This window comes from Syngnathus typhle, linkage group LG18 (assembly GCF_033458585.1).
Source record: "Syngnathus typhle isolate RoL2023-S1 ecotype Sweden linkage group LG18, RoL_Styp_1.0, whole genome shotgun sequence".
NCBI lineage: Eukaryota > Metazoa > Chordata > Actinopteri > Syngnathiformes > Syngnathidae > Syngnathus > Syngnathus typhle.
This window is the reverse complement of record NC_083755.1, coordinates 6404802-6431478: the sequence shown is the minus strand read 5'-3', so window position 1 is coordinate 6431478 and position 26677 is coordinate 6404802. Positions and strand designations below refer to the sequence as shown.

Genomic DNA, 26677 nt, shown 5'->3' with positions numbered 1-26677 from the left:
GGATAAACGCAACGACGTCATTTGAAGGAACTTTTTGACACCTTGTGAGAAAAACAATTGTTCCGCACGTGTGGTAGTGACAATGCAAAAAGCCGAGACCTTTTCAATTGGACATAAAACAACAGATGTGTGGTCAGCATTTTAATATGATGAGTGGAAGTAGTGATGGGGGGGAAAGTGGTGGAGGGGGGGGGGAGATTAAGTTCCAACACTGCTCGAGTGATTTGCCAGGGCTTTAGCTTTGATGGACACGGGCACAGGGAGGCTGCCAGTCGTGTCGAGGGAATGATGTGCGTGTGACGGCTTCCAGCACAAAACGGAACTTTTGGGGTCCCATCAGAGGAATAAAAACGATCACATCAGGTAAAATGGATTTTGTTTTAATCCATCTGAAATATGGCTAAGAAACCGTGGTACTATTCAGATGATGTAATCAAGTGGTTTGAAAATTCAATTGACGTAATCGGAAAAATAATATATATAACTCAATAAAAAGATGATAAAATCAGAATATGTTTACATTATGATTAAAAAGGTGAGTTGAGATTTTCATCATCCGCTAACGGGACACTTTATTAGGTACGCAATCCAGTGAGATCCAGAACATCCAAAATGTATAAAAGTTGTAGATAATAACGTTAAATGAATCTTGCATCAGAATTGAGCATGACGAAGGAAGCTAATTTTTCATCTAAGCTTTCAGGATTAATTCTGTAAAGTTAAATCCACATACGTGCAAGCCGAGGAGCACAAAAGCAGGGAAAACTAGGTGGAGACGTTGGAGAGAAAACGTGAGGGTGGGGGTGGGCAAACAGAGGGATTAGGGTCAGCCATGTCGAGCTTCTAGCTTAGAGATGTTCTACACTCCAACAGACCGACGTGGGGATTACACCAGTCAGTATACATACGCAGCTGTGCTATATTTTGGCAGCTGATATGAGGCTGGTGAGGAACGGTGGCTTTCGGGTCCGCAGGGCCGCCGAGATGCCCGAGAAGGAATCTGAGGAGGCTGGGGAGGAGGTTCACCACGAGCACCACGGCGCGGAACACCACGACCACACCGAGCATCACCCCGGCCACGACTACAACCACATGAAGGACAAGTTCATGAATGAAATCGAGCGGCTACCCAGTGAGCTGTAGCAAACGAATCATGAACGAGGGCATCAGAAATCTATCCCTAATTTTTATTTTTTGAATCTTATCGCAGTTCCCATGTGGGCGGTAGGAGCCATCGTGCTGGTGGTACTAGTGTTGGTGGCGTGCTTCATCTTTTGCGTTTTCAAAAAATGCTTTGGAAAGAAGAAAAAGCCCAAGAAAGTGAGAGAGAGGAAGACAGGGCGCCGCAAGAAGGCAAAGGAAGGCGAAGGCGAGACTGGAGAGAAGGTAAATCCCAACTAAGAGGGGTCCCAATACAAAACCCTGCAGCACCCATTAATGGTAAAAGACTACTCACTGTGATGATGATGTCCTGGTAGGAGGGCGAGGTGAAGAAGGAAGGTGAGGAAGAGGAGAAAGAGCAGGAAAAGTTGGGCAAATTGGAGTTCTCGCTGGACTACAACTTCACAGATTCCCAGGTGGCTCTCCTGCGACACAAAGAAATAATTCTGATCAAAACGAAGAATTCCTTAACCTGAGGGTTGTTCTCTTTCAAGCTCATCGTGGGAATCCTTCAGGCTCAGGATCTGGCTGCCATGGACATGGGGGGCACCTCAGACCCTTACGTCAAAGTCTTCCTGTTGCCGGACAAAAAAAAGAAGTATGAAACCAAGGTTCAGCGCAAGAATTTGTGTCCGGTTTTTAACGAGACTTTCTTCTTCAAGGTAAGGAGGACTAGTTGGATGAACTTGTTTTCAAGTGCCTCATTGTCATTCGCTTCTCTCTAGATCCCCTACGCAGAGTTGGGCGGAAAGACATTGGTGCTTCAGGTCTTTGATTTCGATCGTTTCTCCAAGCATGACATGATCGGCGACATCAAGATCCCGATGAACAGCGTCGATTTGGGCCAACCCATACAACAGTGGAGGGACTTGGAGAGTGTGGAAAAGGAAGAGGTACGTTCTCGTTCATTCCCGCGTGCCTTCATCTTGGTTTTAGGAAACCGTAACTATGAGCGTATTCCTCTGGACAGGAGAAATTGGGTGACGTCTGCATCTCTTTGAGATACGTCCCTACAGCTGGGAAACTGACAGTGAATATCATGGAGGCAAAGAATCTGAAGAAAATGGATGTCGGGGGCTTATCGGGTAAACTTGTGACGTCAGACTGTCATTGCATAAAAGGGAAAAAAATATAGATTTATTCAAGGATTAAGGAAAGTAGATCAGTGACTAACCAGAATGGTGGCCCACAAAAATACAAGGGATTACCTACCTGTTGTCATTTGCCTCTTTTCTATCTTCTCAAGATCCATTCGTGAAGATCGTCCTGCAGCAAAATGGAAAACGGATCAAGAAGAAGAAGACAACAGTCAAGAAAAACACACTCAATCCTTACTTTAATGAGAGTTTCAGTTTCGAAGTCCCCTTTGCACAGATACAGGTAAGCCCGCGGATGAATTTGTGGCTACAAATGAGTATTTATTTATTTCGTGCATATATTGGACTTTTGGAATTAACAAATGGAAATATTTGCCCGATTCAGAAAGTGCAGGTGGTCATCACGGTGTACGACTATGATAAACTGGGCAGCAACGATCCCATCGGAAAGACCTTCATGGGTTATGGAGCCACGGGTGTGGGCCTGCGCCACTGGTCAGACATGTTGGCCAATCCTAGACGTCCGGTAGCTCAGTGGCACACGCTGTTGCCAGAAGAGGAAGTCGACTCGGCGCTCAAAGCCAAACCTCGCTGAAGGGTACTCGCTGTTTTGGTTTTTTTGGGTGTGTGTCTTCCCTTTGTGTTTTGCATGTTTTGATTGCAAAATTTAATCAAGATTAAATGCCGTGTTGGTATTTCTTTTTACCAGCCAAGGCAATTTTTGTGTAAGAGCATTTTTTTTTTTTAGAATTCTTTTCCTTTGTGAAATACAGTCACTAAGACCTTTATGTAGACCTGTATGCCATAAAAACAAATGTAAATGTGCTGTATGTATGCTATTGCTCATATTAACGTGCGTGTCTTTGTATACAATTTGACTTTTGTGGAAAATTGTATCCTCTATTCTATTTGAAATAAACAGATACTTTATAGTTTAATTCGTTGTGCATTGTGCAATGGCAATTAAGAATCTAATTGTCATTTTATTTCAAAATCAGTAACAATGAACATACTTTGTGGACACCTTGACTTATAAAAGAGAAGACGTGATGACGCAATTGAAATAATGACGTATAAAGGTCAAACACACATTTTAGGATGTTTACATCCTGTTAGCAGACTGCGCATGCGTATAAAACACACAAACGGTTGCCAGGCAACGATAGCTCAACTCTGGTTGTTAGCTTGTAGGCTAACTTGTGCAATAAACTCGCTCCAATACACTCACGGTTATTAGTTTGGCGTCCACGGAACTCCGCCGAAGTTTTCCCGAGACACCATGACCGCCGGACGGCCGTCAGAAGGCGCAGGTTGCATCAATTGGTGGGGCTTCAGTCCAGCTCGAGACCTTCTCAGTACAGGTGTGCTAGCAGCAACGTTAAAACCACTTGACTTTTTTTTTTTTTTTTTACAAATATCTTTATCGGTATCTTGTCCTTTCCCTCCTCTCTCTCGCATAACATGTTTTATTTACGAGGGATATTGACCGCATTAAACTGTGTTCGAAGTACAAGTTCATACATACAAAATCACCTGCGACCAACTCTCGCGAGAACGTGCTGGCCCACAAGTGTTGCGATCAACTCTCGCGAGAATGTGAAAATTAAACCTGTCGAGTTTGAATGATTTTTAAAAAGTAAAAAAGTGTAATAAAATAAATTTTAGAGGCTGAGCCCCACCACAAAAAAAGTAAAAGGCCATACTGATAAGTTTTAGATCTTTATTGTTCGTCTTTAATTAAAAGTAAATCACAATAAAGGTTTATTTTAAAAATACTAAATTAAAAAGGGAAATAAAATACTGTGGGAAAACGAGGAGTGTGATATCTAGAATTTCTTATAAATAGTAAAATACTTGTTTCATGATATACAATAGAAAATAAATTAACTATTTACAGCAAATGAATCCAATAATTTTACAATAATTGTAGTTCTTTTCAAACACTGTATATTATAAAGACAAAAGTATTGGGACAAGAAAAAATGCCCATATATATTTACATCGACCAAGTGTCCCAATACATTTGTCCAAATAGTGAACATTTGCAGTCTCTTTCATCTGACCAGGCCCTGTGAGACATGAAGGGGAAGTCAACGTTTTACTGGTCGGCAGCGGAGATCCGAGACATATTCTGAAGACCTTGTCTGGTCTGAGGGATGAGGATGTCCTCAATGTGAGCCTCACGTTTTCACACCCGAAAGGGAGGGAGCGAGGAAATCATAAGGAGTAAACGTGTTTCTGCTTCATTCTAGGTATGGCTGTTTGAAAACTGCATGGAGGTGGTTGCCAGACAGATGTTGCTGCTTTACATCACGTTGACTCCCCAGGAAATGATGGGACTTAATGGTAGGGTGTCTTTCTGCACCTTTCCCAAACCCGCCATTTAACGCGGCCTTTTCACCTTCTTAGAGAAGTCAGAGACGTTCCTGGAAGTGTTTGGCAACAGCGTGATCCGCAATCAAACGGACGAGACGCTGCAACGTGCTGCGTCGCAGCTTCTGCTCCACGTCAGCGACATCCCCGATTCAGACGTTCACCCCTGCCTCAATACGTCTCTTCTAAAGGTGCCCGAGCGATTGTAAAACATCCCGTTTGCAAAAAAAGACTCACTTTTTGAAACGCGTCCAGTTTAAGGAGCGCGACGAACTGGCCAGGATTTTTAAATCCTGGATGCAGTCTTCTTCTACTGCTCCAGTCTCCATTTCCAAGGCATGGGATTACAGAGTCAGGCAGCACCTCGGGACACGTTACGACTCCAAGAAAGGCTGCTTTGACTGGGACCTAAATATGAAGCTACATGAGAAGGGGGTAATAACAAACAAAACAATTTTTTTTTTTTTTTAAAGTCTTTTAGCTGTGTCTATTTCTACTCTCGCCACAGTGTGGCGTCATCAACAAACATCAGTACGTGCGCTGGAGGGAGAGCGGCCTGGCCTTTGAACTGAGAGAAGGCATCTACCAAATTAGCAACCCCACCTTGCTGTCGTTTCGTGTGTTCAACCAGAGAGGGGACAGAGTGGCCCTGAGGGGCTACTGGGGGGACATTGCGTCCAGTCCTTACCTGGCCTTCGGCATCGAGACCGAAGACCAGAGCTTGCTCAAGACGCAGAACGGCCATCATATGAAGGTACAGGTAGAAGTGCAAATACTTGCGTCAAAAAAAGACTGATTGTGTTTTGATCTGCAGACAGCACAGGATATTTCGTTTGCAAATATGCTGGAAATATTCCGATCGATGTACAGGAAACAAGAACGCCTGGCTGCTCCTCCCTCAAGCACAGAGGAGCAGCACCCACTCACAAATATCGCAGTCAGAGGTGAGCGGAGTATCGGAGATTGAAAAGTCAACGTGCTGACTCTGGGATTTGTGATTCCTTTTTCAGATTTGATGCGTCCTAAAGGGGTTTCCATCAATTTCCTGCCTTTGGATTCCCTTGGGAAGATGGTGGAAAAATGCAAATTTGCCCATTTTTATGACATCATCCACTTCTCAGCTAGGTGACAGAAATAATACAATTATATATACAATGTTTTTTGTTGTCGGGAGTAAAAGTAAAAACTTTTTGTGGCCTCTTCCGTTAAGCTGCGCGCACCATTTGGGCCCGAATATCCGGCAGATTGCCGCACCAGACGCTGTGCTCATCGTGGAGTTGGCCAAGTGAGTTTGTTTTTTAAAAATGGAATATCAAGGCTTGTTACTATGGTAACAACAGAGTGGGATTTTAGCATCCTTTTCACTAATGTTGCTTTTGCTCCCTCAGGTACATTTTGGACCTAAATAAAGAGCAAGAAGCTGGTTTTGCCCAGCGAGTGTCCAGCCTGTGTCTGGAAGCCGGATTCCAACCATCTTCGGAGGCAAACAGTGATGACCTTCATGTTTTTTTTCAACCGCACAAGGACAAGTGACACTGTTTGTACACAGTGATGCTTACAAGAATTAAATGTCATTATCTTATGTCCTAACGGGCTAATATTGCTTGATTAAACTGGCCGGACGATTAATTATGAAAAATTCAACCGCAAGTTTTGCGTGCAACACAGCAATTTATTTATGTGAAGCGACACTGCAAAATTCTTCCCAGAAGACCATCGGCAACTTTTTTTTGTCACTTGAGTGTCGACTTACTTCCAGCGTCCTCCAAACTTGGCCTTACCGTGACCCTTTTTGCTGCTCCGAGACAAGAAAAGATCTTTGAGTATATCGCCACCGGTCGCACCCACACTGCTTTGTGTCATGGACTCACAATTTTTGAGCATGCTGGATTCTGTTCAGAAGGACGGTGATCTGCAAAACAATAAATAAATCAGAGTTTTAAAATGCACCATCTTGCAATTTCGGACTCACCTCATACTTTTGCCGCTTCATTTTCTCCGCCAGCTCAAATTTCTCTGACTCCAGCTGGTAGATGCATTCCCACATCTCGCCGGCTTTTTTTCTAAAAGACAATCGCATTGGAAAAGTACATTTATTGTCCATGTGACTCATCGAAAAGTGTTAACTATCCAGAGTAACCTGAGTGCGTCCTCTCTCAGGTCTTCAATGGCCAGCGGCTGCTTCCTCTCCGACAGCGTCTGCTTCTTGATCTCCCTCGCCGTTTGCTTTTTGCCCCTCTTCTGCTCCACCTGCACCCAGCGAGTTGTCAGTAACATCAAGCGCAGTTTGTCCAAATTCCAACCTTGGCCAGGAATCCTCCAAAATGAGCCCCCATGTTGGAAAGCACTTTCTTCTTCTTGGCCTCGTCTTCCGCTCTCTTCTTGGCCTCCTCGTCCTCCTTTCTCTGCCTCTCCTCCTGGAGATGCCATCGTTACATTTCATGGCTGCCACCTTTTGAGATGGCAACGGTATCGAAAACTCAGGCTGGGTACTCACAGCAATTCTGGACTGTCTGTCGCGTTCTTTTGCTGCCCTCACACGCTGCTGCTCGGCTCTTTCTGCCCGGCGACTCTCCTGGAACACAAAGTCATGAATCTGGGATTTTGATTGTGTATTTTGCATTAAAAAAAAAAAAAGTATTACAATCCTCGATTTCAGCCCGATGAGCTCCTCCTCTTCTTTTTTCCTCTGCTCAAAGTGGACATCAATCAGAGTTTGAAGCTCCAGAAGGTCTTTCTCCATTCGCTTTCGGTGGATATCCTGATGGTAAACCGCAAAAACAGAATGAAACTTTTTTTCCCTCCTCGATGTTAACCATCACAATAAAAAAAATACTGTAAAAAAAAAAAAAAAAACGTACATCGAAGTCAACTCTTTCGCCCTCTGGGATCTTTGGGGGAGCGAGCTGTGTGGCCAACGGCCTGTAAAACAAACAAACAAACAGAAGAAATCTAACTCTTCATAGGCCACATCATTAGGTACACCTAAAACATCTTGCCTAGTATTTATGTAAAAATAATTGTCCAATAAATTAGTAAGCGATAAAATTAAAATATATATTTATTTACAGAGTGAATGTGACAAAATGGATACTCACTTGTGCTTGGGCCGTTCTCCTTCAACAAAACAGCAGAGGATTAAGATTGGGAAGCACCAAAAAGCAAACATTGGCAAAAGAATCCTCACATACTTGCTTACCTCCTTCTCCTTGCTCATCTTCTTCTGTGGAGGAAAAAAAGAGGTCAAAAGTGATAAATGAGATCAAATAAATTATAAATAATATTTTATTATCCTTACCTTCCTGGTGCACGCTAGATCGGATAAATACAGCACGTGTTAAAAAGTCAAATATCATGTTTGGTCAACAGGAAAAAGATCATTTACTCACCCATGATCTTCTACATCAGACATTGTAATACTAAAACACAAGAAGAAGAAAAATATATCGTTTTTTTGTCATATGTAGACTTTATTTCCTCTGTACACTATATAATACATTTCACCGATTGGTTTGAATAGTTCAAAACCACTTAATAAAAAGTTTGTGAAACACACCGAATAACATGACATGACTCTCCACCTTTGATGAAAGACAATACCGCAAAGCCGCGGGTGAATCATGTCAGCCGGGATAAGGCCGAGGTATTACACGGCTGATCATTCTTGTTTTAATTTGATTTACTCCAAAGGACGCCCGCTCCGGCAGAAGGCTTAGAACCAGTCAGCCGGCGACTATTAACACCAACTGGCTCTCCTATTACCGTTGAATCGGCTTGCATCGGGATCGACCTGAGGGGAACCTCTTAGGGTGAACACAAAAGATTTTTTATACATTTTCTACACAGTGGTCACCGAAACGATTAATAACAGGGACATATCCCAACGAAGTCATCAACATGATGGATGAAGGCTTGGCATTGTTGAGAGCTTTGGCTAACCATGAAGTACATTCAGACCACGGCGATGGGAATAAACATGGCAAAAGGTCAACGCACAAGGGATTGGCCACGGTATTCCTCAAGTGAGCTGTCGTACATACAGTTGTGAGGAGTTTATTATTTATTTCCTGACCACCATCCCAAATCATCTTTCCCTATTGAAATAAATGGAGATTCCATTAATCCCTTACAGCCCAACAGAAAACACTTTAAAATAATTATATACATGAAAAAAATTATATAAAAAAATAATAATACTCAATTATTACTCCGCATTTTTTGCCGACTTTTGCTTAATCAGGTAAAAATAAATGCATCGATGGATAAAATCTGGAGTAACGTACTTACCAGTTTCGTGTCAGATGGACGTTGAGGCGTAATGAGCAGACTTTGCGGGCCACCGGCTCGTTTATAAAAGGCTCCGGCGGGGGTGGCAAGGAGGGGACGCAGAATAAAAATGAGCAAACGGATTATTGGCGGCTTTTGGGAGCTGAAGCCCAAGTCTGGCGGAGCGGCTCGAGAGCGAGCGCCTCTTTGCTGAGCTCACAGCTGAAATGAGAAGACAAAAACAGACAGGTGGTGGCAGCTCAGAACAAAAGAAACAATTGTTTTCCTTCTAAACATATCAATGTCGAGATCAGCGCTGCAGTTGAGATCATTTTGTTGGAGAAAAACGTCAACAAAAACAGCACATGACAAGCACTTATTTCTTATAGAACGTCTTTATGTTATCTTGCAATATTGCATTAAAAATTCAAATAAAAGCAATATAACAGTGAGCCTGTGGGGGGAAAAGGAAACAAATCAATCTCCATGTTTCGCGTAACCACATCCGACCTACACAAGCTTAAAAATAGATGTTGCATTGTTATGGTGCTTATCAAGGACAAGAGCGATTTAAAAAAAAAAAAAAAAAAAAAATCCAAAAACATTGACACATGGAGCAAACGTGCTTAACCATCATTTCAAATGCCCGGCATGCATTTGAAAGACAAAAACCTTTGGCGCAGAACAAAGAACCACAACATTTGACTGTAGTGCAAGGCAAGTGAAGGAATGTTTCAGGTTGTCATACTGGTTGTGTACGTTAATGACCACGTGTGTGTGTGTGTGTTGTCCAGGCAGCGGCGCAAATAATCGATAATCAATAATAATGAAAACATGAACATGCCCTTATACAAAGTAAAAGCTTATAGTAACTGTTGAGATAAATACAACTTTAAAACAAAGAGTATTACTCACTAGTGGAACTGAATGACATGTTATTCTGTCAACAACCCTGACAAATATTAAATCTATGTGGTCATAACATCAGCTCACTTCTCCTGATTTTCCTCAACTGAGCTGTCTCCTGAGCTGGCTGCTTAGTTTTAGTGGCTTCTTCGATGCTCCGAAACATGAGAACATGCCCGGACTTCCCTCCATCAGTAACTCAAACGTCTTCCCTTCGTGGATCCCTTTTCTCCGCACCGAGGACGCGGCTACAGGTCCTTCTTGATCTCGGGTCCCCTCGCCTCGCTTTTGATGGGCTCTTTTTGGCCTGGGGTCATCAGCTCCAGCAGGTCGTGCAAGGCTTTTTTGATCTGAGCACCAAACTTATGGGCGCCCTTGGAAGAATATACAAAATGCAATTTTGATTGCGGACTTTAAAAGTGGGGATTCTCATGAGAGGTCATGAACTCACGGTGTCGGGACAGGAGTGCTTGCAGGAGATGTGGAAGTTAATCAGGCTCTCTCCCACAATGTAGTACGACACCCCGTAACCGTCATCGGCCACCTGGAAAGACAAATGGACAATTTATATCTTGAAACGAAAATGCACAATAATTATCTCGACAACTTACCGGACCAAAGCCTCCACCGCAGGAAATGTACTCTGGGTGGTTCACGAGGTCAAACAGCTCCACCTGCTGGATGGACGTCTGACTGGTGGACAGTCTCCAGGGCTCGGACAAGACCTAAAAGGAACCACAGGATCTTTCGGAGCTGTGCGACTGAGGAGACTCATTACAATGATGTAATGATAAAAAAAAAAAGACCTCTTTCAAGAAAGGCGACTCGACTCCGAGGTACTGGGACACGATGTAGAGGCAAAAGAGGTGTCTGTCGATGCCGGCGCCGGTCATCGCCATGCGGCAAAGGTTCTGGTGCTTTTCGGATGCTGTGCGGAACAGACGCCTGCATACGTCTGCTGACTGGTGGTGGGGGGGGGGGGGGGGGGGGGGGGGGGTGGCAGGGGGGGGAACAGATTATCTTTAGAGTTGAGCTGACAAATATAGCTAGTAGTCAAACATAACATTTTCCGTTAGTTACAAAAACTGAAAGTCATTGACATGCACTGGAAAACGTTGCCTATTGTTGCCACAAGAGGGCGCCAGGGGACTATTTTGTACCATCTGTATGTCTACTGAGTAATAATGTACATATACTGAGTAGTAAAGTCAAAAGTAGTGATTCTGTGTTGGAAAAAAAAATGCTGTCACCAAGCTTGATTAAATAACTTGCTAAACTAAAATACTGATGACACGCACGTATGTGATTTAGCCCCATGCTAGGAATTCATGCCTTCTAGCCACAAAGTGGACAATCTCACCTCTCCGCCCTCTAGCGCTTTGACAAAGGCACTGCTCTCATTGCTGCAGGAGCGAACTGTCTCGGTCCTGCCTTCCCTGAACAGACGGGTCATGGAGGCCTCATAGGTCAGGCAAAACGTTTGGCGATTCTGTAAGGTCACAATAAAAATTCATTTGCAACACGTGGACCGCAGCTAAAGTTCAAGATTCCAAAAGTCCCGCAGGCGTTCCTCACCCTGAAATAGGCCAACTGAAGAGCCACCTGGATGAAGGCGTCAGGACTGACTCGACATTTCTTGATCTTTCCCTTGCCGAAGTCCCGGAAAGATATCACGTGGAAATCGATGTCGTCAGCCAGGGATTGGGCCACCGCCAGGGACTGAGAGATCTGATCCTCGCACTGTGAGAAAAGCGGAGACGTGTCAACACGCAGGGATCAACGTTCGCGTGGTCTAAAAAATCGTCCTACTAACCTCTGGAGGTATTTTCCACGTGAGCTTTAGAGGTTCTGCTAGTGAAGGGTCCACATCGCCTTTACAGTGACCTTCGCTGTTGTAACCTAGCTGGAAACAGTCGGTGGCCACAGCGTACTGACAAACAACAAAAAGCAAACCTTTTTAAAAACTTTTTTTTTTTAAAACTGTCGGCATTAAGATCCACTCTTAGTCGCGTCTCACCTCCCACAGATGCGCGATCACCGGCGCGTCGGCCCACGAGTGCTCGGCGTTGATACCGGTTTTACCATTCTTGAAGAAGACCACCGAGAAAGACTTATCGAACCACCTGCATGACAAATAAAAAATGGATGAAAAAAATAGTCTACATTGAAGTCATCAATGCTTAAACTACCTGTCGTAGCATTTGCCGTGCAACAGGCACTTAGCGTAGCGGTCCAGACTCCCCGACGGGTCGTCTCCCGTCATGCCCTGCTCGTCGTCGTCGAGGGCCACAAAGAAGGCGGCTTTTTCGATGCAGTCCAGTGAGCGCTTGTTGATGCCGCTGCTGAAGTACTTGCTCCTGGCTTGCGCCCACGGAATTCTGCGTTAAAAAAAAAAGCCACATTCAAAAATAAAAGTCTGCCTTTTGTTGAATTTTAAAAATAAATCTTGTTGCTTTTCACCTGTCGCCAGCGGTCAGGGCGCCAAGTTTGGCTTCTCCCGTGCAGGGTGGGGAAGGGTCATCAAGGATCTTCTGAATCTGGAATTCGATCTCCCTGGGGGAAAGCAGTCTGCCCGCCTGGTACGCCCTGAGCCGAAAGTAGCGTCCTCGATGGTATACGGCAACGTAGTCGCTATCCTGCCAGTGCTGCACTGTGTCTTCAAGAGGAAAAAAAAAATTAGTATTTGATTCAACACCTTGCTTAAGTAATACACACAGCTCGAGTATCTTGACTTGCTTGTGTGTACGTTTATTCGGCAATTCGGTTTTGTTGAAGTTGGCAACGCGGCGCCCTCTTTGGTATCGGGATCCATCTATTTAGGGCCGCATTCCTCGCTGCTGGCTTGATTTCAGCGGCACGTCGCTATTTGTGAATGAGCGTCCCGCACGAACAGCTGCCGTTTGCCAAAATGATTTAATTTACGCTCGCAGCATCTTCTGAGTGAACGGATGCAATACTTTTGATTTCAAATGACGAATACCGAATGTAAAAGATCCACTTTTAGTTTTCCTACGCTGGTTGGCGGTCCCCTTCTACATCTACAGATCGAAAATGGAGGACGATCCGGTTTGATGGAAAAAAAAAAAGTTTAAACGCTACCTGTTAGCTTTCCAGGGATTCGACATGTGTCAAACATCCTCTCAAATTGATAGGAGCAGCACGGAACTGCAGACCTCAACAACCACTGAGTGGGAGGAAGAAGAAGAGGGACAGAAAAGCCAAGAGGACGGAAAGGGAAAAGAAACCGAGGAGAGATGAGAGAAGGTGACGCGTGGGTAGATAAGAAAGCAGACGTTAGTTAAGGCACGGGGCCGGACGGAGCGCAACGCAACGCGATGAAAAGTGACAGGTGAGGGATGACAGGACTCACACACAACTTTTTTTTTTTTCCCCATCGAAGGACCTTTTGAGGGGATGTTGACACAATATGTGCGTGCCTGTGCCTGTGTGTGTCTGTGTGCGTCCATGTCTGTCTCTTTACCCGTCTCCTCTCCAGGAGTGCGTGTGGTGTTGAACATCCTCTCACACTGAGCTGCACACACAGGAATGACAGTGCCAGGTATACGACTCTGAGAGGTGGGGTGGGGTGGGGCATGTAGTCAAGCAAAGAGAGTGGGGGGTAAAAAAAAAAAAAAGAAAAAGGGGGGGGGGGACACACACAAGCGTGGTATAAGAACATGAGGGTCTTTTCATAAAATGTAACAACAACAAAATACAAACAAAAAAATATTATGAGATAAATAAAACTCCACAGATGGATGAGGCATGTACATGATTACAAAAAAAAAAAAAAAAAAAAAAAAAAAGCCACAGATACAAGATGCGAGATTTCCACGGCTGTTTTTGCTGGCGCGAGCGACGCTTGTTGCCGTAGCAACAGTGGCACAACTCACAGGTTTGAGCTCCTCTCGGTTGAGCTTGCGGCGGTACAGGAACATTGCGTGGATGGTGTTGCCGGCTCTGGCTGCCTGGATGGGGGTGGGGGTCACGTACAGGAAGTCCTGGAAAAAGAGAAATGACCGGAGATTCACACATCAAACCGCAAGTAAATAATCTGGCCATATTTATCGAAGTCAAGTAAATATAATCGGCACCAAAAAAGGGGGACCTACCATTCCGTAATAGTTACTGTTGACCATAATAGGACTCCTTCCGCGCAAATAGACATATTCCTCCCACCAGTCGCTGACCTAAAACACAAAAGACTTATTTAATGCGACAACTGTTGCCCGCTGAGTCATCTTCAAGATACAGACATTCTTAAAAGGGATACATTGTGAAGGCCATCTTCCAAAGTGGAAGCTACACTCACATAGTTGGCGGCCCAGAGGGATTTGAGTTTGAGGTACCACTGCAGGCGATTTCCAAGGCGGCTCTCAAATTCGCCGGCCAGTTTGGTCATCCGCTCGTATTCGGTGTCATCCATCAGCGGACGCACGGACTCCAAATACTGAAGAGGAACGATTGTGTCGACGTGTAAAGGTGGACAACAAAAGTGGCTCAGATGACATGACAGTATAGGCAGCCATCATTTCCTGCACGTCACATGACAACTCACCCGCTTGAGCGTGTCCTTAATGGCCGGCACAGGCAGGTTTGGCAGCGAGCCCTGGTAACTGTAGAGCAGAGGCTTTCTGCCAGAGAAGATGCGCACCAGTGCCTGGCATATGGACACAAGCACGTGGTTATTACATAAAAAAAAAAAAAAAGATAATACAAAAGTACTTCAAAACTACACTGACTGACCACCCAGACTTTGGTGGTGGTGGACATCTTGCCGTGCTGCTCGAATATCCAGCGGTGGTAGGAGAGGAGCTGCTTGAGGCACAGGCGCATGGTGAAGATGAGAAGGAGCCACAGCAGCGTGCTGAAGAGCACCGCCGAAACCACCGTCTGACATTGGCTGCTCATGGACTGGCTGCGGGAGCGGAAAAGAACACAGGGCAAACTGTTTAAGAACTGTTGAATTCTAAATCAACGCTATTACCTGACGGGCAGGTGCTCCTGTATCTTGGCTATGAGTCCCATGGAAGGGTCGGAGCGAGTGTACATTGTGGCCAGGATGGCAATGACCACAAAGAGCCACGAGGACGGGCTGGCGGGATACACTCCCGTGATCACGCTGTTCTGTTTGGGCGAGAAGAGGACGGATTGATTGCTAATCCCGACGGTGTGTACGAGTGCTGACCTGCCAAACGTACCTTGAGTCTAATGATACGTTTCTTCCAGGAGCGGAGGCCTGAGCGGTAGATCTCGGTGAGGGCCTGATGGGACAGCTGCAGATCGATGCCCTCCGGGGTGACGGTGAACTGGAAGGCCACGGCCTGGTGGGCCTCCGCCATGATGACTGCGTGCCGTACGACGGGTCAGAGAAACGTGCGACAGCGGTTAGGCGAGATCGTTCGACCGCGAGTGCAACGCGGGTCACTCAAAGCGGCTGCTTCTCATACACAGGAACTGACCCACTTAATCATGGGATGCCAGGGACTGCATGCAAACTGTCAGTCAGAACAATAAAAGGAGATAAGCGCCATCGGGGCCATAGGCTGCACGAAAGGGATTGATTTTTTTTTATCCCAAAATAGGTTACGACATCACTGCTGTGGATCGAATTGGAGAACTGCATCTATTTACACATCATTTAATCTCCATGTAGGCAATTGGGAGCACTTTATTTCATATTTTTAAATCTCACACCAGTCATGAGATCTTAGTACAGTCGTTTTTTGAGTTGTTTTTCTTTCTCTGACATTTGAAGGTGTGGCCCCAGGAAAAAGTTTCTTTTATAGGCCATTACACTCCCTCTTTTGTTTGCGTGAATAAAACCACTATCACCAGTGTGGCCTTCCTGCTATTTTCTGCATTTTATTTATTGGTGATCATATCTGTTAAATTTGGTAGGAAATGATGCTTCACTTTGAAACCCTTGGACATGATTGCAAAAAAAAAAAAAAGTACACGCAGAAAACACAGTTAACAAATGATCACTCGTGGATTTAAAGAAAAAATGTCCAAAAATTAAAACGGTGTCCACGTTTGTAGATACCTTATGACTTAATACGACGACGCCAGAAAGTAAAAGTTGGAACTCGTCGTGAACAATGAGTGACGTAACAGAGCAAGTTGTGGAGGTTTTATAGGATTTGCATAATATCGCTTCTGGCAAGCATTTTTTTTTGTACAATATATTTGATTAAAAGTGTTTATTTGCAGCTTGCCATGTTATGCAAATTGACGGAAAAGACACAAGAACGTTGACGCTAGCTAAGAGCTAGTTCCTGTTCTACACGTTCTACACTCCGTCACCTTTCATATGCTAATTTTCTATTTCCACAGCCTTCTTGCTGATGTATTTTAAGAGGAATCGCTGTCAATAAAAGTGATTTAGATGGAGAAAACACAGCGATCTTCATCGGTCAACGCCGAGACCATTCTAACAAACTAGCCCCATGACTGTAATGTTAGCCACAATCTTCGCGTCGCCTCGGACGATAACATTCACCATCACACTCGTGTTGTCATACCTGCTGGCCTTTACGGGGTAGGAAACAGAGAATCCGGATCAAACACTTTACGAAAAACACCCACAAAAGCCGTCAGCGAAGTGAAAACGGCCCTCTTGGCTGCAAACTACATTCGAACCGTTGGCACTCCTGAACGGACCTGATGTTGCCTTCACGTACTGTCGCATATGTCACAATCGTGTAAAGGTTAATGAGTTCACCGTAAACCGCAGCCTTGAGTATCTATATCACAACTACGGTATAAAAGTCAAACCATTTTTCAAAATATATTTCTTGAAAATAAAATTCCTATCTGAAGCGTGACCTCTACATTCTTCAAGCGTATTTGATTTGTCCGATTTCAATTGAAGTACAATATTATGTATACGTATGCTTCATAATAAATGGAATAATCAATGTTAGTATCTCACACTATCAATAATATATTTCTCACATTGCACTATTTGGCATAATGACACTACATATGCATTTATTACATTATACTATGGATGTGCCAGAAATAATAGTAGCCACATACACAGATTTAGGATTTATTATTGTAACCATAACAATAAGGTGGGTCTCTCTTTGTTTTGACCATCGATTCAATCATAATTGTTCTTTTTTTAATCACAGGCAATAGTTATAATAGTGCACTTTTTATATTTAAATTATGATACAGACATTTCTTTTTTTCGACACCTTATTCTACTGACCCTTTATGGATGGAGAATAGTTTACAATCTTGGCCACAGTTGGGGTCAATGACAGTGAACGTGGCGGCGTACAGAAGAGAAAGTCGAGTGGACACGGTGAGGCGAATGACAGTTTCTCGTGTGCTGATGAGGGTTACACAACATGTGAGGGGCAGACAACCGTGACAACGAGGGGGGTCGAAAAGATGGAACAAATTGGTTGCCATCTTCTGATCGGTCAAGTTCAATCAAACGCACACACCGGCGATAAGCGTGATGAATTAAATATCAGATGATGGACCTTGGACTGCCTTTACAAAGTGCAATGTGATGGATCGGGTGAAACCAAAAGATGCCGATAAGTTAATAAATATGCAAACAGAAACCGTTGGTCAACATCCTGCACGTTAGTTGCATATTGTGCTGCATGGAAGACTGGTGAAGAGCATCTGCTAGTCTATTGGAGTACTTGAGTATTACGAGCCGACTGTGTGAGGGACGATTTTGCTTGCCCTTGGCAAAGTACCGGTCAACCGAGGATGTGACAGAATGAGCTGTGAAAATTTTGGATGAAAACAGGAGACTTCGATATGAAGCTTCGTAGGTTGGGAATGTCGTTCTTTTTCGATGTGGGGCAAAACAGCTGTGAGGACGTTCATGGACATATACACATTTTTTTTTTCCTCTCTCGCTCTCTCTCCTTAGAGTAATTGTCCTATTTCTGTTGAAATAAAAAAAATAATAATCTCAGAGTAACAGGAGTCCAAGTGCATTAGTTCATCTTGCCTCTGAAGAGAAATTAAATACCCCCCCCCTCCCAAAAAAGCAGCTTCCTCTTCCCAGCGAGTGTGCTGTCCTTGCTGCAATCGCCGCACGTCCGCAAAGGAAATAAATAAAAATAAAATTCACATTCACTTACATAGCTTACTTGGTTGGTTTTCTTTGAGTCAGGGTAGGGCGCTGCCCTCCTGAGAAGCTCCTCAGGGAGGAGAACGCTTCAGGTTGAATCTGCCACTGACGTACACGATGTCTTTCGCCAGCGAGCGGTCCCTCGACTACTCGTGGACGCGCGTCACCTGAGAGTGACACCGACGCGCACCGTCTAACCGGGAGAACCGTCACAACACACACCTAATTCTTTTTGGTATCGAATGCTGTAGTACAATGCTTATGGCAGACGAGCTATCGGGTCTTGTCTTCTAGCGGGCTGATTTGCTAACCGGCATGCACGTTAGCACTTCCTAGTTTGAGTTTGAGAAGCCGTATCTATGGCGGGATACCAAACTACTCATTCACGTGGTATGTTTTCATTAAAGACCGATTCCGTCGCTCTGGTGTTGGAATCCGGGTCATCCGAAGGATCAAGACAATTGTTAAAAACAAAAGCATGATGGTGGGGGGGGGGAAGGCTCAATTCTTGCTATTATCAAAGCAACTCCGACTTAAGTCGAGGGAGTAGCTCGTGGTTTGCGAGGGATGCTTGAAGATAAAGTCAAAGAGTGCGGAAGTCGATCCGGCATCCCGCGGCGCCGTTTCCCGTTCTAACCTACGGTTGCGATTGGGTTCCGTTGGTGGACAGCAGTCGGGTTCTCTCCTTGGCCGAGCCTCTGCGCTGCAGAACGCCGCCGCTGCCTCCGATGCCTGCGCCATCCGCTCGGTCGCCCCACTCGCACCTGTCGCCCCCACCCTCTGAGCGCCTGGAATTTTGGCGGGTGGGGGTCCTGTGGGGTCGGCCGTTCTTCTCATCTGGGAAGGGATCGGGAGACGAGAACGGGAAAGTCACCCTTTTGTTTGACGACCGAAAGGTCCCCAGCGCTCAAGTCATCAATCACAAGCTCACCAGATAGGGCTTGCACCAGGGGTTGATCATGGGAGCTGAGAAGCTGGGCTTGAATCGTTTCCACCACTCGTCTGAACCGGCGACTCGGACCTAAGGATGCGTGATGTCAAATTAGCACGGGCAATTAAGAAGCCGACGGATGTCTGCGACTCGCCTGATATGAGGGTGAACGTCACGCTGTAGATTCCCGTCTCCCTCCTTCCGTCCCTCTCGCTCCTCTCCCTGTCCCGCTCCCTCTCGCCCTCGGAGAAGGCAATATCCACCTGGAACTTGACGGGCTTCTGGAAGACGGAAGGGCCGCCGGAGGACTTGTATTCGGCCCTGAAGCTTGTCTGGGAGATGACGCTGTGACTGAGCGACGGCATCTGCGCGGCGGGAAGACAGAGAAGAAGCAGAGAGACCGACAGACTTACGAGGCGGGAGAGGTACGGGGGGCCGACGTGAGTGCGGGGGAGACAAAAGGTGAGGAGGGTGAGGGTGTGGAGAGGAGAGAAAGAGTGAGCCACAGGCAAAAGCAAAGTGATTCATCAATGTGCCGCCGGTGAGCGGAACTGAAATAAAGACGACACGGAGATAAAAGAAGCACAAACAATGACATCCCTGAAAACAAAACTTTGAGACGCATGAAGGATGGAGCGCATCGGACACTTACAGACAGGAAGGCGTGGACGATGTCGGCTTTGACCGAACTTAGAGGTTTGTCTCGGATCACCACAAAGATCTGCTCCTCTTTCTCCAGGCCGATGAAGTTCCCAAACCAGGACTTCTTTGCCAGCCTGAGATGACACGAGGCCAGAAAAAGATGTTCAACAGGCAAGCTGGCTTTTTGATCATGCACAAATGAAGACTTACTCAGGGCTGGATTCCGGCGTTAAACTGGACATGTCCTCTGACGTCGGGACTAAAAGAGACAACGGCTTGGTAAGTCTGGTAGATCGTAAAGCTGCGATGGTCTCACCTGACTTTCCCTACCTGCGGGTATCTCGGAGCACCAACATAAACGTCAACATCAAGAGCCGCTCACCTTGCAGTTTGCGACGATGGAACCGCGGCGAGCCCAACAAGTTGTTCTTAAAGGAATTGAGGCGAGTCCTCCAATGGGCGGAGCTGCTGGCCGCGATCCCGCTTCCCCCTCCGGGACTAGAGGGCGGGGTGAGCGACAGGGAGCCCACCCCGCCCCCTCCCTCTGCCCGCGAGGAGGATGAGGACGAGGAGGAGGAGGGCGGGGTGGAGGAAGGGTGGTGAGGGTGGTGGACAGGGGTGCCCAAGGGCGTGGGCAACGGAGAGCCCTGGGGAGTGACCTGCGGCACAGAGTGGGCAGAGTTTGGGTACAAGCTCTTAGTCACCGCCTTTAGGACAGAGGACGAAGGGAAGAGGAAACGGGAAACGGGTGAGAGCAGGGGAGAGGGGGATGGCGAGCGGGAGGATGGGTTGTGCAGAGGCAGGGATTTGACGGGCTGGAGGTGAAGCCGTTCGGCGGGTCCCTTGCTGGGCAGGGTCTGGTTCTTTGGATGGGGGGGAGCTTTGGGCTTCTCGTGTGCCCGTGCCGGCCGAGGTGTGGTGGCGCTCCCCTGTTTGGGCTCCTTTGTTTGGGGGGTAGCGGCAGCGGAGGTGACGTCTGATTGGCTGAAAGTGAAAATGGGGCTTTGATAGGACTGAGGAGCGTTGGGATGGGAGGGGGGGGGGCAATGGAAAACAAGAAAGAGAAGGGATGGAACATGGAGAAAGAAGGATGGAAATGAATATCATGCTTCATGACAAACGAGCGCATCTTGCGAGCTGTGAACGTGTCCGGTGAAATCGCGACCCGATATTTACACGCTTTGGTTTTAGTGCACGCATGTTGCTCATGCGGGATGTGGAAGAGATGTGGCATGAGGACAGTAGAAAAGTGAAAAATAATGTCACACAAACCTGCCGCGTGAGGTTTACTCTGAGGAGCTTGATTTGTGGTAATGTAAAGGAGATGGATAAAAGGATGTTTCTGGCGGTTCATAGTTCATAGAACAGCAATTTACAACAGTAGTCTTTTTTTTTTTTTTTAAACGGACTGTTGACTATAACAATGAGTAAATGATACCAATGCAAGTCCTAAATTCAATTTGTAATCTGTGTTCAGATGTTGCAACAGCTCAGTCTTACCCTGGGACTGCTGAGGGGGCTGGAGGAGAGACCGGTGGAAGCTCCGCTCACTGAGCGAGACCTGGGAGAGTGTCAACATCAGCAAAATTGGACTCATCAACATCCTCATTTTGATATTCACTTACCTCTGGCTGTGCGCGGCGTCCAGAGCCCGGCGAGGAGGTGTGGGCGAGCCCTGTTCCGTGACGCTCAGCACCTCCAGGCTCTTCCTCTCTGGACGGCAGCGACCGTGGCGCGTCAGCATGGGAGAGTCCACGCGCTTCCGAGGAGGATCTGCAAATTTAGGGAGTTGAGCGCGGAACAATCTCCGATGTCCCTACACTGCCACCGAGTGACTCACCGGCGTCATTGCGCTGAGGCAAGTCCTCGTCCTCGTAGCTGGGGTAGCGCTCTTTCCTGTCCAACAGCAGGTAGTAAATCATCTTTTCCTGGTTTTCTCTGAAAAACAAAAGAGAAAGACAGCTTCTTTTTATTAGCTGCTTGACAGTCAGGCTTTTCCTGCGCCGACTTGAAGAGCTGTATAAATGTTCTTCTCTGTAAAAAGTCCTCAATCCTACAGAGCAAATGAAAACCGCAAATTAGAAAGATAGCTGGCACTTGTAAAGAATGCAGCCTAAGATGGAATCGACCATAAACTGTGAGTTATAGTCTTGGCTTAAGTCCATTGTAAGAGGGAAGGATAAAAAAGAAAAGAAAAGGCGGTCTTAATGAAAACCAACTTATCAGTTTGGACCAGGCCAAAGAAAGAAAGGCCAGCTGGTTCCATTCTTCTCTGTGCCACATTCCAGAAAAGCATCCCAAAACAATACTTACGCTCCGAGTGAGCTTTATGAAACACATTTGTCTCTTTGGGGGATAGTGTGGGAAAATAAAAATGCTTACTCTTCACATTGCAAATCTCGCGTGAGCTTGACGCGGTCTCTGAAACAGCCGAGTGAATGCATGCTGTCCAACACATCCGGGTCCAGCTCGGTCAGCGATAAGATTCGCCCGACGCACACTCGTCGAGGTGGAGGCTGCTCTGGACAAGGCTCGTTGCGGCCACCCCTGCACACACACACACACGCCACACGCGTTTGTGAATAATGCCGCATGGTGTTCCTATAGACGACTGAACGTGTACTCACAGATACCAGGCGTGTTTCTGAATGGTCTCCAGCTGTAGGACAAACAAGGAAGCAGTTGGTTTTTTTTATTCACTCCATAGAGCAGATGTAAAAAGGTAGACGCCGGCACGAACCGTGAGACGCTTTTCGGGGTTGACCTCGATCATGCCCTTGAGCAGGGACTGGCAGTCCGGTGGGATGAAGTGCGGCATGTGGAAGACGCCGCTCTTCACCTTTTCCAGGAGCTGGCGTAAATTGTCGTGGTCGAAGGGCAGGGCGCCCTGAGAGCAAAAGAGTGGCACGTAGGAAAATAAATAAAAAAAATAATAGGAAGGAGAAAGAGACCTAAGCACTTACCACCAGCAGAGCAAAAAGAATGACCCCGCAGCTCCACACATCTGCTCTCCTTCCATCATACTTCTCCCCCTACAGAAAATCCCCCCCCAAAAATTTACTGCAAAATCATCCCGCTCATATAAAGAAAAACATTCATGTATGAAATTTGGCGACTTACCCGTATGACTTCGGGGCACGCATAATGCGGTGATCTGAAAAAGGACGATAATCGTGTTACATGCATTCCTATTCCAATTTCGAGGACTCCAAGTGTGTAAACATGTGACGCAACAAATTTTGAAAAAAAAAAAAAGCCTTGTGACGTGTTGGTGAGCAAATGAAATACACAAACACTCACCCGCAGCTGGTCTCCAACAGACTGTCTCCAACCTGGAGTGAAGCCATACCAAAGTCAGCGATGCGGATGTTGTTCTTCTCATCCAGCAGCAGGTTCTCAGGCTTTAGGTCTCTGTGGCTGAAAGTGATGATCAGAAAACACTTTCCAATTTATTGACGAGTGTGTCATTTTAAAGACGAGCCATCCCGCTATGAATTATCACTCCATTATAATTAACAATTGTAAGAACCAACCAGATGGAGTGACTGTGGCAGAAATCCAAAGCAGAAATGATCTGCCTGAAGAACTTCCTGGCTTCTTTGGGAGTCAGACGGCCTTTCTTCACCAGGTAGTCAAAGAGCTCTCCTCCTGACACGTGTTCCAGGACCAGGTATCTAGACAAACACACATCTGGTCTCAACAACTCATCCAGTAGGTTCTTGTATCATGTGCGGCGGGAACTCACAGGTACTTGTTATTCTCGTATACATCGTGCAGTTTCAACACATGCGGATGCTCGATCAGTTTCAGGATGGCGATCTCCCTCTCAACCTGTTCGGATGGAGAAGGAAGAATGAAGCGTGCAAGTACTGCAAAACAATACAAGTTTTGAAATCGACAAAAAAGTCAGCGTACCTTCATTAAAACCGACTCGGACAGCTTCTCCCTGTTGACGATTTTGACGGCCACCTTCTGACCGGTGATGCAGTGGACGCCGAGCTTGACCAGACCTAAAAGAGGAATTTGAGTGAAGTTAATTCCACATCAAATTGCAAGGTGAACATTTTGTTTTCTTCGACTCACCCGTCTGTCCCTTGCCCAGCGTTTTTTCCAGCCGATAGGGTCCGACATATTGAGCGGACTGACTCAAAGACAGTTCCTTACTCATACTGCTCTTACTTGAGGAACGCTAGACTACACGTACGGCAATTATTGCAATTACTGAAATATTCTACAGTTTATCCAGATGTTATTGAGGCATACACAGCACTCGCATTTGAAGATACTTAGCAAATAGGGAGGGAAGTCTGTAAAAGCCTCCATTTAAACCTGACAAGTTAGTATTTCCTTGTCAATTGTTTTGTACTTATTTATGAAAAAGCTCAGTCGTGCTGAAGAAAAGGAATAAACATGACAGAAGTCAAGCACTTATTTACACAACTAACATCTTGTCACACACCGATCCAAAGACGAGTATTAGGAAAAAATACATTGAAAGTGGGCCAACATAGATCCGATTTTTGGAATTTTATGCTTCTTTCTCTCTCTGTCAGGCCTCACAGGTGCCCCGACATGCTAAATGTAGCCTCGCCGCCGCTCTCCCACACAGCAGCGAGGCTAGCTTGTAGCTTTAGCTTCAGCGCCTTGACCCAGCGGCCGTCCTGTCAAAATAAGCCCCGGCGCCTCGACTCGTCGCACTCCGAGAAACGCTCGTTACACTGCCTTAACGGACGACTCATTCTCTCGACAGGTGGATGCGGCGCGTAGCCGGCGAAAAATAATGCATTCCGGTGTCGTCTCGAAGTCCCCCCCCTTCCCCGCCTGTCCTGTCCTCCCCAGCGATCGGCTCTACATCCCTGCGAGGAGGCAGCCGATCTCACACCAGCATCTTCTCCGAAGCGGCTGCAAGAAAAAAAAAAAAAGCGACACAAGTATCTCCCGTTTAGCGTTCCCTCCGGTTCCCTCTTTAGCTGATAGTTGTCGGAGCGTTTATAGGCCCCGTTGTATTACACTCCCATCGCTTTTCTTGCCGTAAATCGGTATTTTTTTTCCTCTCTCTTCCTTCGCATCACTCGCATCAGCATCCGGGTCCTTCTCCATCCTCTCTTCTCGCCTCTCCAGCCCCGCCCTCCTCCTCCCGCATCCAGGCTATAAACAGATGGCCAATAGGAGATGACGATGCTGAGGTGTTGCACATCTGCCAAAGAGTGACAATGCAAAAAAGAAAAATACAATGGATAGGAAAAAGTCTACACATACCTGTTCAAAGGCTAGATTTTGTGATATTAAATAAAAAAACGTGACATAATCTGTGGTATTATTAAAACAAATGCATAGGACATCTAACGAGTCATCTCGAAACTGTTAAGATCTCGATTTAAAATGTTTTGTGTGGGTGAATAATTTTCTAAAGCTTCAATTCAACTGTGATAGACAGGGCAATTCTCATGCAGCTAGTAAGAATTTATTTGCAGCAACCATTCTGCCAAAATAGAAACAGGACAGAAGTAATAATTGGATTTTATTGCATTCTCATACCATCACTTTTTTATTTTACTATAACAACCATGGCAATTTTTGGACAACAAAGTGTTGAAAGATAATGCTTAATTTTACCTTGCCCATAAATCTCACAAATGGACCCATGCAACTTTGAATACCTTCAGATTTGGACCTGGAAAAGGCAGGACATGTTTTGGAGACTCCAATAACACTCCACAATGAACACAAAACAAAAATTGAGTGTGTACTTTAAATTATTCAAGTTTATTTTTTGCAAGATATGCTTACACAAGACAGCATTGACAGTCCAGAATAAAATACAATAACATCTTTACAAAACACAGTTGGCATTGACAAGTCCATTGTACAAACATGTCTCCTCCCCTCCAGTTTTTCCAGATGGTTCAATCCACTTTCTCCTGGAAATAGTTGGGGGGGGAAAAAAATGAAATAAATAAAAAAATTATCAAATAAAATGCCCATTTTTAGAGTCAAATATTAGTCAATATTTTTGGAACAACTTTGCTATTAAAGCTACCCACATGTCACGATCCCTCCGACAGAGTCTTTGCACAGGCATGGAAGGCGTCGAGGAGGTCTTGACACTCCACCGTGCCCTTCTCTCTGATACTAAAACACAAATCCAGATTACAACCTAATCATATGTTAGATCATTCATGCATGCAAAATGTTGCATGTGTCACGCATCATACAAAACAAAAAGCAGCTAAAATGTTGGGATCATCTCTAAAAAGATCCTAAATCTGCATCAAGGATTATTTCAACGGCCCCGCTTTACTTTTCTGTGCATAAAGTGATTACCCGTGAGTAAACTGCACACCACTAATGCAACAAATGCCCCCGCCCCCCTTATGTTCATGTAAGTGTAACACGAAGCGGCGACCTCGAATGCGCAGGACAGGTCATTCACGTCAAAGGCTATTTTAAACCTTTCAATACCTCTCAAGACATTTTTGTTACATAACAGCCCGGCGTAAACAAGTCTGGATTGCTACATTTACACTCAAGGGATACATTTTGATATGGTTCACTATTAGTTTACTGTAAAAATAAATAAACATGTGAATTTCCCTCACTATGAATGTTTAGCAATGTAACTCTAAACATGGTTGCTAATAACTTACAAAATACTAATGATGCATTTGTATGGGTAGTTTGAGTAGTAAGTCAAAACTCACCACTTGCCAGCGTCTGCTTTGATAAGCTGGCATGGTGCCGGTGCAGCTTCGTCAGAGCTTCTTGGCATGTTGACAGAAGAGGCGCGCTGTGTCGAGAGCGGGCTTCTGCAAGAGTTTGCGGTCAAGTGCACATCTGCTACACGAAGACGTGAAGAAGGGAGTGAGATGGTGGGGAGGGGGGGGGGGGAGAGGCAGACGCTTCCGAAGCGTTGATGGTGTCAGGTACTGTGGAGCTTTGAAGTGGGTAGGAAAAAGTCTACACACCCCAGTTCAAAAATTGCACACTTGTGGTTTCATTTTATTTGAACAGGGGTGTGTTGACTTTTTATACGCAAGGTATACAAGTTTTAAACTCATTGTATAGTTTAAGCTCTACTTTAGTATTTATCCTAATGCATGTGAACAGCCACCCCTTTAATTGAAGGGTTGTTAAATACTTTAATTCCCCTTCTTTTGTTTTGGATGTCTTCCTAATGAATATGCAGATAACAGA

At 45.6% G+C, this 26677-nt stretch overlaps 5 protein-coding genes across 11 annotated transcripts; 2 read left to right on the top strand and 3 right to left on the bottom strand.

Annotated features, from left to right (window-relative positions):
* The first annotated feature begins 208 nt into the window (after positions 1–208).
* On the top strand, positions 209–3196 carry syt5b (synaptotagmin Vb). Its single transcript, XM_061304522.1, has 9 exons — positions 209–363; positions 932–1132; positions 1211–1386; positions 1479–1577; positions 1656–1823; positions 1887–2054; positions 2132–2246; positions 2408–2541; positions 2644–3196. The coding sequence occupies exons 2-9, from the start codon at positions 937–939 to the stop codon at positions 2851–2853; spliced, it is 1266 nt and encodes a 421-aa protein (XP_061160506.1). The 5' UTR covers positions 209–363; positions 932–936; the 3' UTR covers positions 2854–3196.
* A 221-nt stretch (positions 3197–3417) lies between these two features.
* Positions 3418–6324, top strand: LOC133171290 (dynein axonemal assembly factor 3-like). The gene is made up of 10 exons (XM_061304521.1): positions 3418–3619; positions 4325–4431; positions 4511–4604; positions 4668–4822; positions 4887–5066; positions 5140–5385; positions 5446–5575; positions 5642–5756; positions 5842–5916; positions 6020–6324. Exons 1-10 carry the CDS (start codon positions 3538–3540, stop codon positions 6162–6164), a joined length of 1329 nt encoding a protein of 442 aa, XP_061160505.1. The 5' UTR covers positions 3418–3537; the 3' UTR covers positions 6165–6324.
* LOC133171295 (troponin T, slow skeletal muscle-like) lies at positions 6289–9142 on the bottom strand. Of its 2 annotated transcripts, XM_061304527.1 has the most exons (13): positions 8919–9142; positions 8021–8050; positions 7930–7943; positions 7831–7854; positions 7730–7748; positions 7493–7553; positions 7276–7392; positions 7129–7206; positions 6935–7048; positions 6772–6881; positions 6604–6694; positions 6503–6543; positions 6318–6426 (listed from the first exon to the last, which is right to left on the bottom strand). In XM_061304527.1, exons 2-13 carry the CDS (start codon positions 8041–8043, stop codon positions 6381–6383), a joined length of 738 nt encoding a protein of 245 aa, XP_061160511.1. In that variant the 5' UTR covers positions 8044–8050; positions 8919–9142; the 3' UTR covers positions 6318–6380. The 2 variants fall into 2 exon arrangements, with proteins under 2 accessions (XP_061160510.1, XP_061160511.1); XM_061304526.1 differs by lacking the exon at positions 8919–9142 and having other exon boundaries at positions 6289–6426; positions 7930–8050.
* A 131-nt stretch (positions 9143–9273) lies between these two features.
* On the bottom strand, positions 9274–16485 carry LOC133171289 (carnitine O-palmitoyltransferase 1, liver isoform-like). Its single transcript, XM_061304519.1, has 19 exons — positions 16328–16485; positions 15005–15150; positions 14791–14930; positions 14550–14721; positions 14362–14463; positions 14116–14253; positions 13916–13993; positions 13697–13804; positions 13285–13372; positions 12264–12459; positions 11993–12181; positions 11821–11926; positions 11617–11733; positions 11379–11543; positions 11164–11292; positions 10610–10765; positions 10415–10528; positions 10255–10347; positions 9274–10177 (listed from the first exon to the last, which is right to left on the bottom strand). The coding sequence occupies exons 2-19, from the start codon at positions 15143–15145 to the stop codon at positions 10052–10054; spliced, it is 2358 nt and encodes a 785-aa protein (XP_061160503.1). The 5' UTR covers positions 15146–15150; positions 16328–16485; the 3' UTR covers positions 9274–10051.
* Positions 16486–16843: 358 nt separating this feature from the next.
* Positions 16844–24382, bottom strand: brsk1a (BR serine/threonine kinase 1a). 6 transcript variants are annotated; one of them, XM_061263980.1, is made up of 20 exons: positions 23567–24382; positions 23399–23493; positions 23229–23314; positions 23017–23157; positions 22784–22900; positions 22604–22637; positions 22447–22515; positions 22224–22370; positions 22111–22142; positions 21866–22030; positions 21324–21421; positions 21109–21256; positions 20984–21044; positions 20756–20782; positions 19866–20142; positions 19694–19742; positions 19494–19617; positions 18996–19206; positions 18843–18931; positions 16844–18760 (listed from the first exon to the last, which is right to left on the bottom strand). In XM_061263980.1, exons 1-20 carry the CDS (start codon positions 23649–23651, stop codon positions 18548–18550), a joined length of 2268 nt encoding a protein of 755 aa, XP_061119964.1. In that variant the 5' UTR covers positions 23652–24382; the 3' UTR covers positions 16844–18547. The 6 variants fall into 6 exon arrangements, with proteins under 6 accessions (XP_061119964.1, XP_061119961.1, XP_061119960.1 ...); XM_061263977.1 differs by lacking the exon at positions 20756–20782 and having other exon boundaries at positions 16844–18747; positions 18842–18931; positions 19866–20496; XM_061263976.1 differs by lacking the exon at positions 20756–20782 and having other exon boundaries at positions 19866–20496.
* Between the last annotated feature and the right edge of the window lie 2295 nt (positions 24383–26677).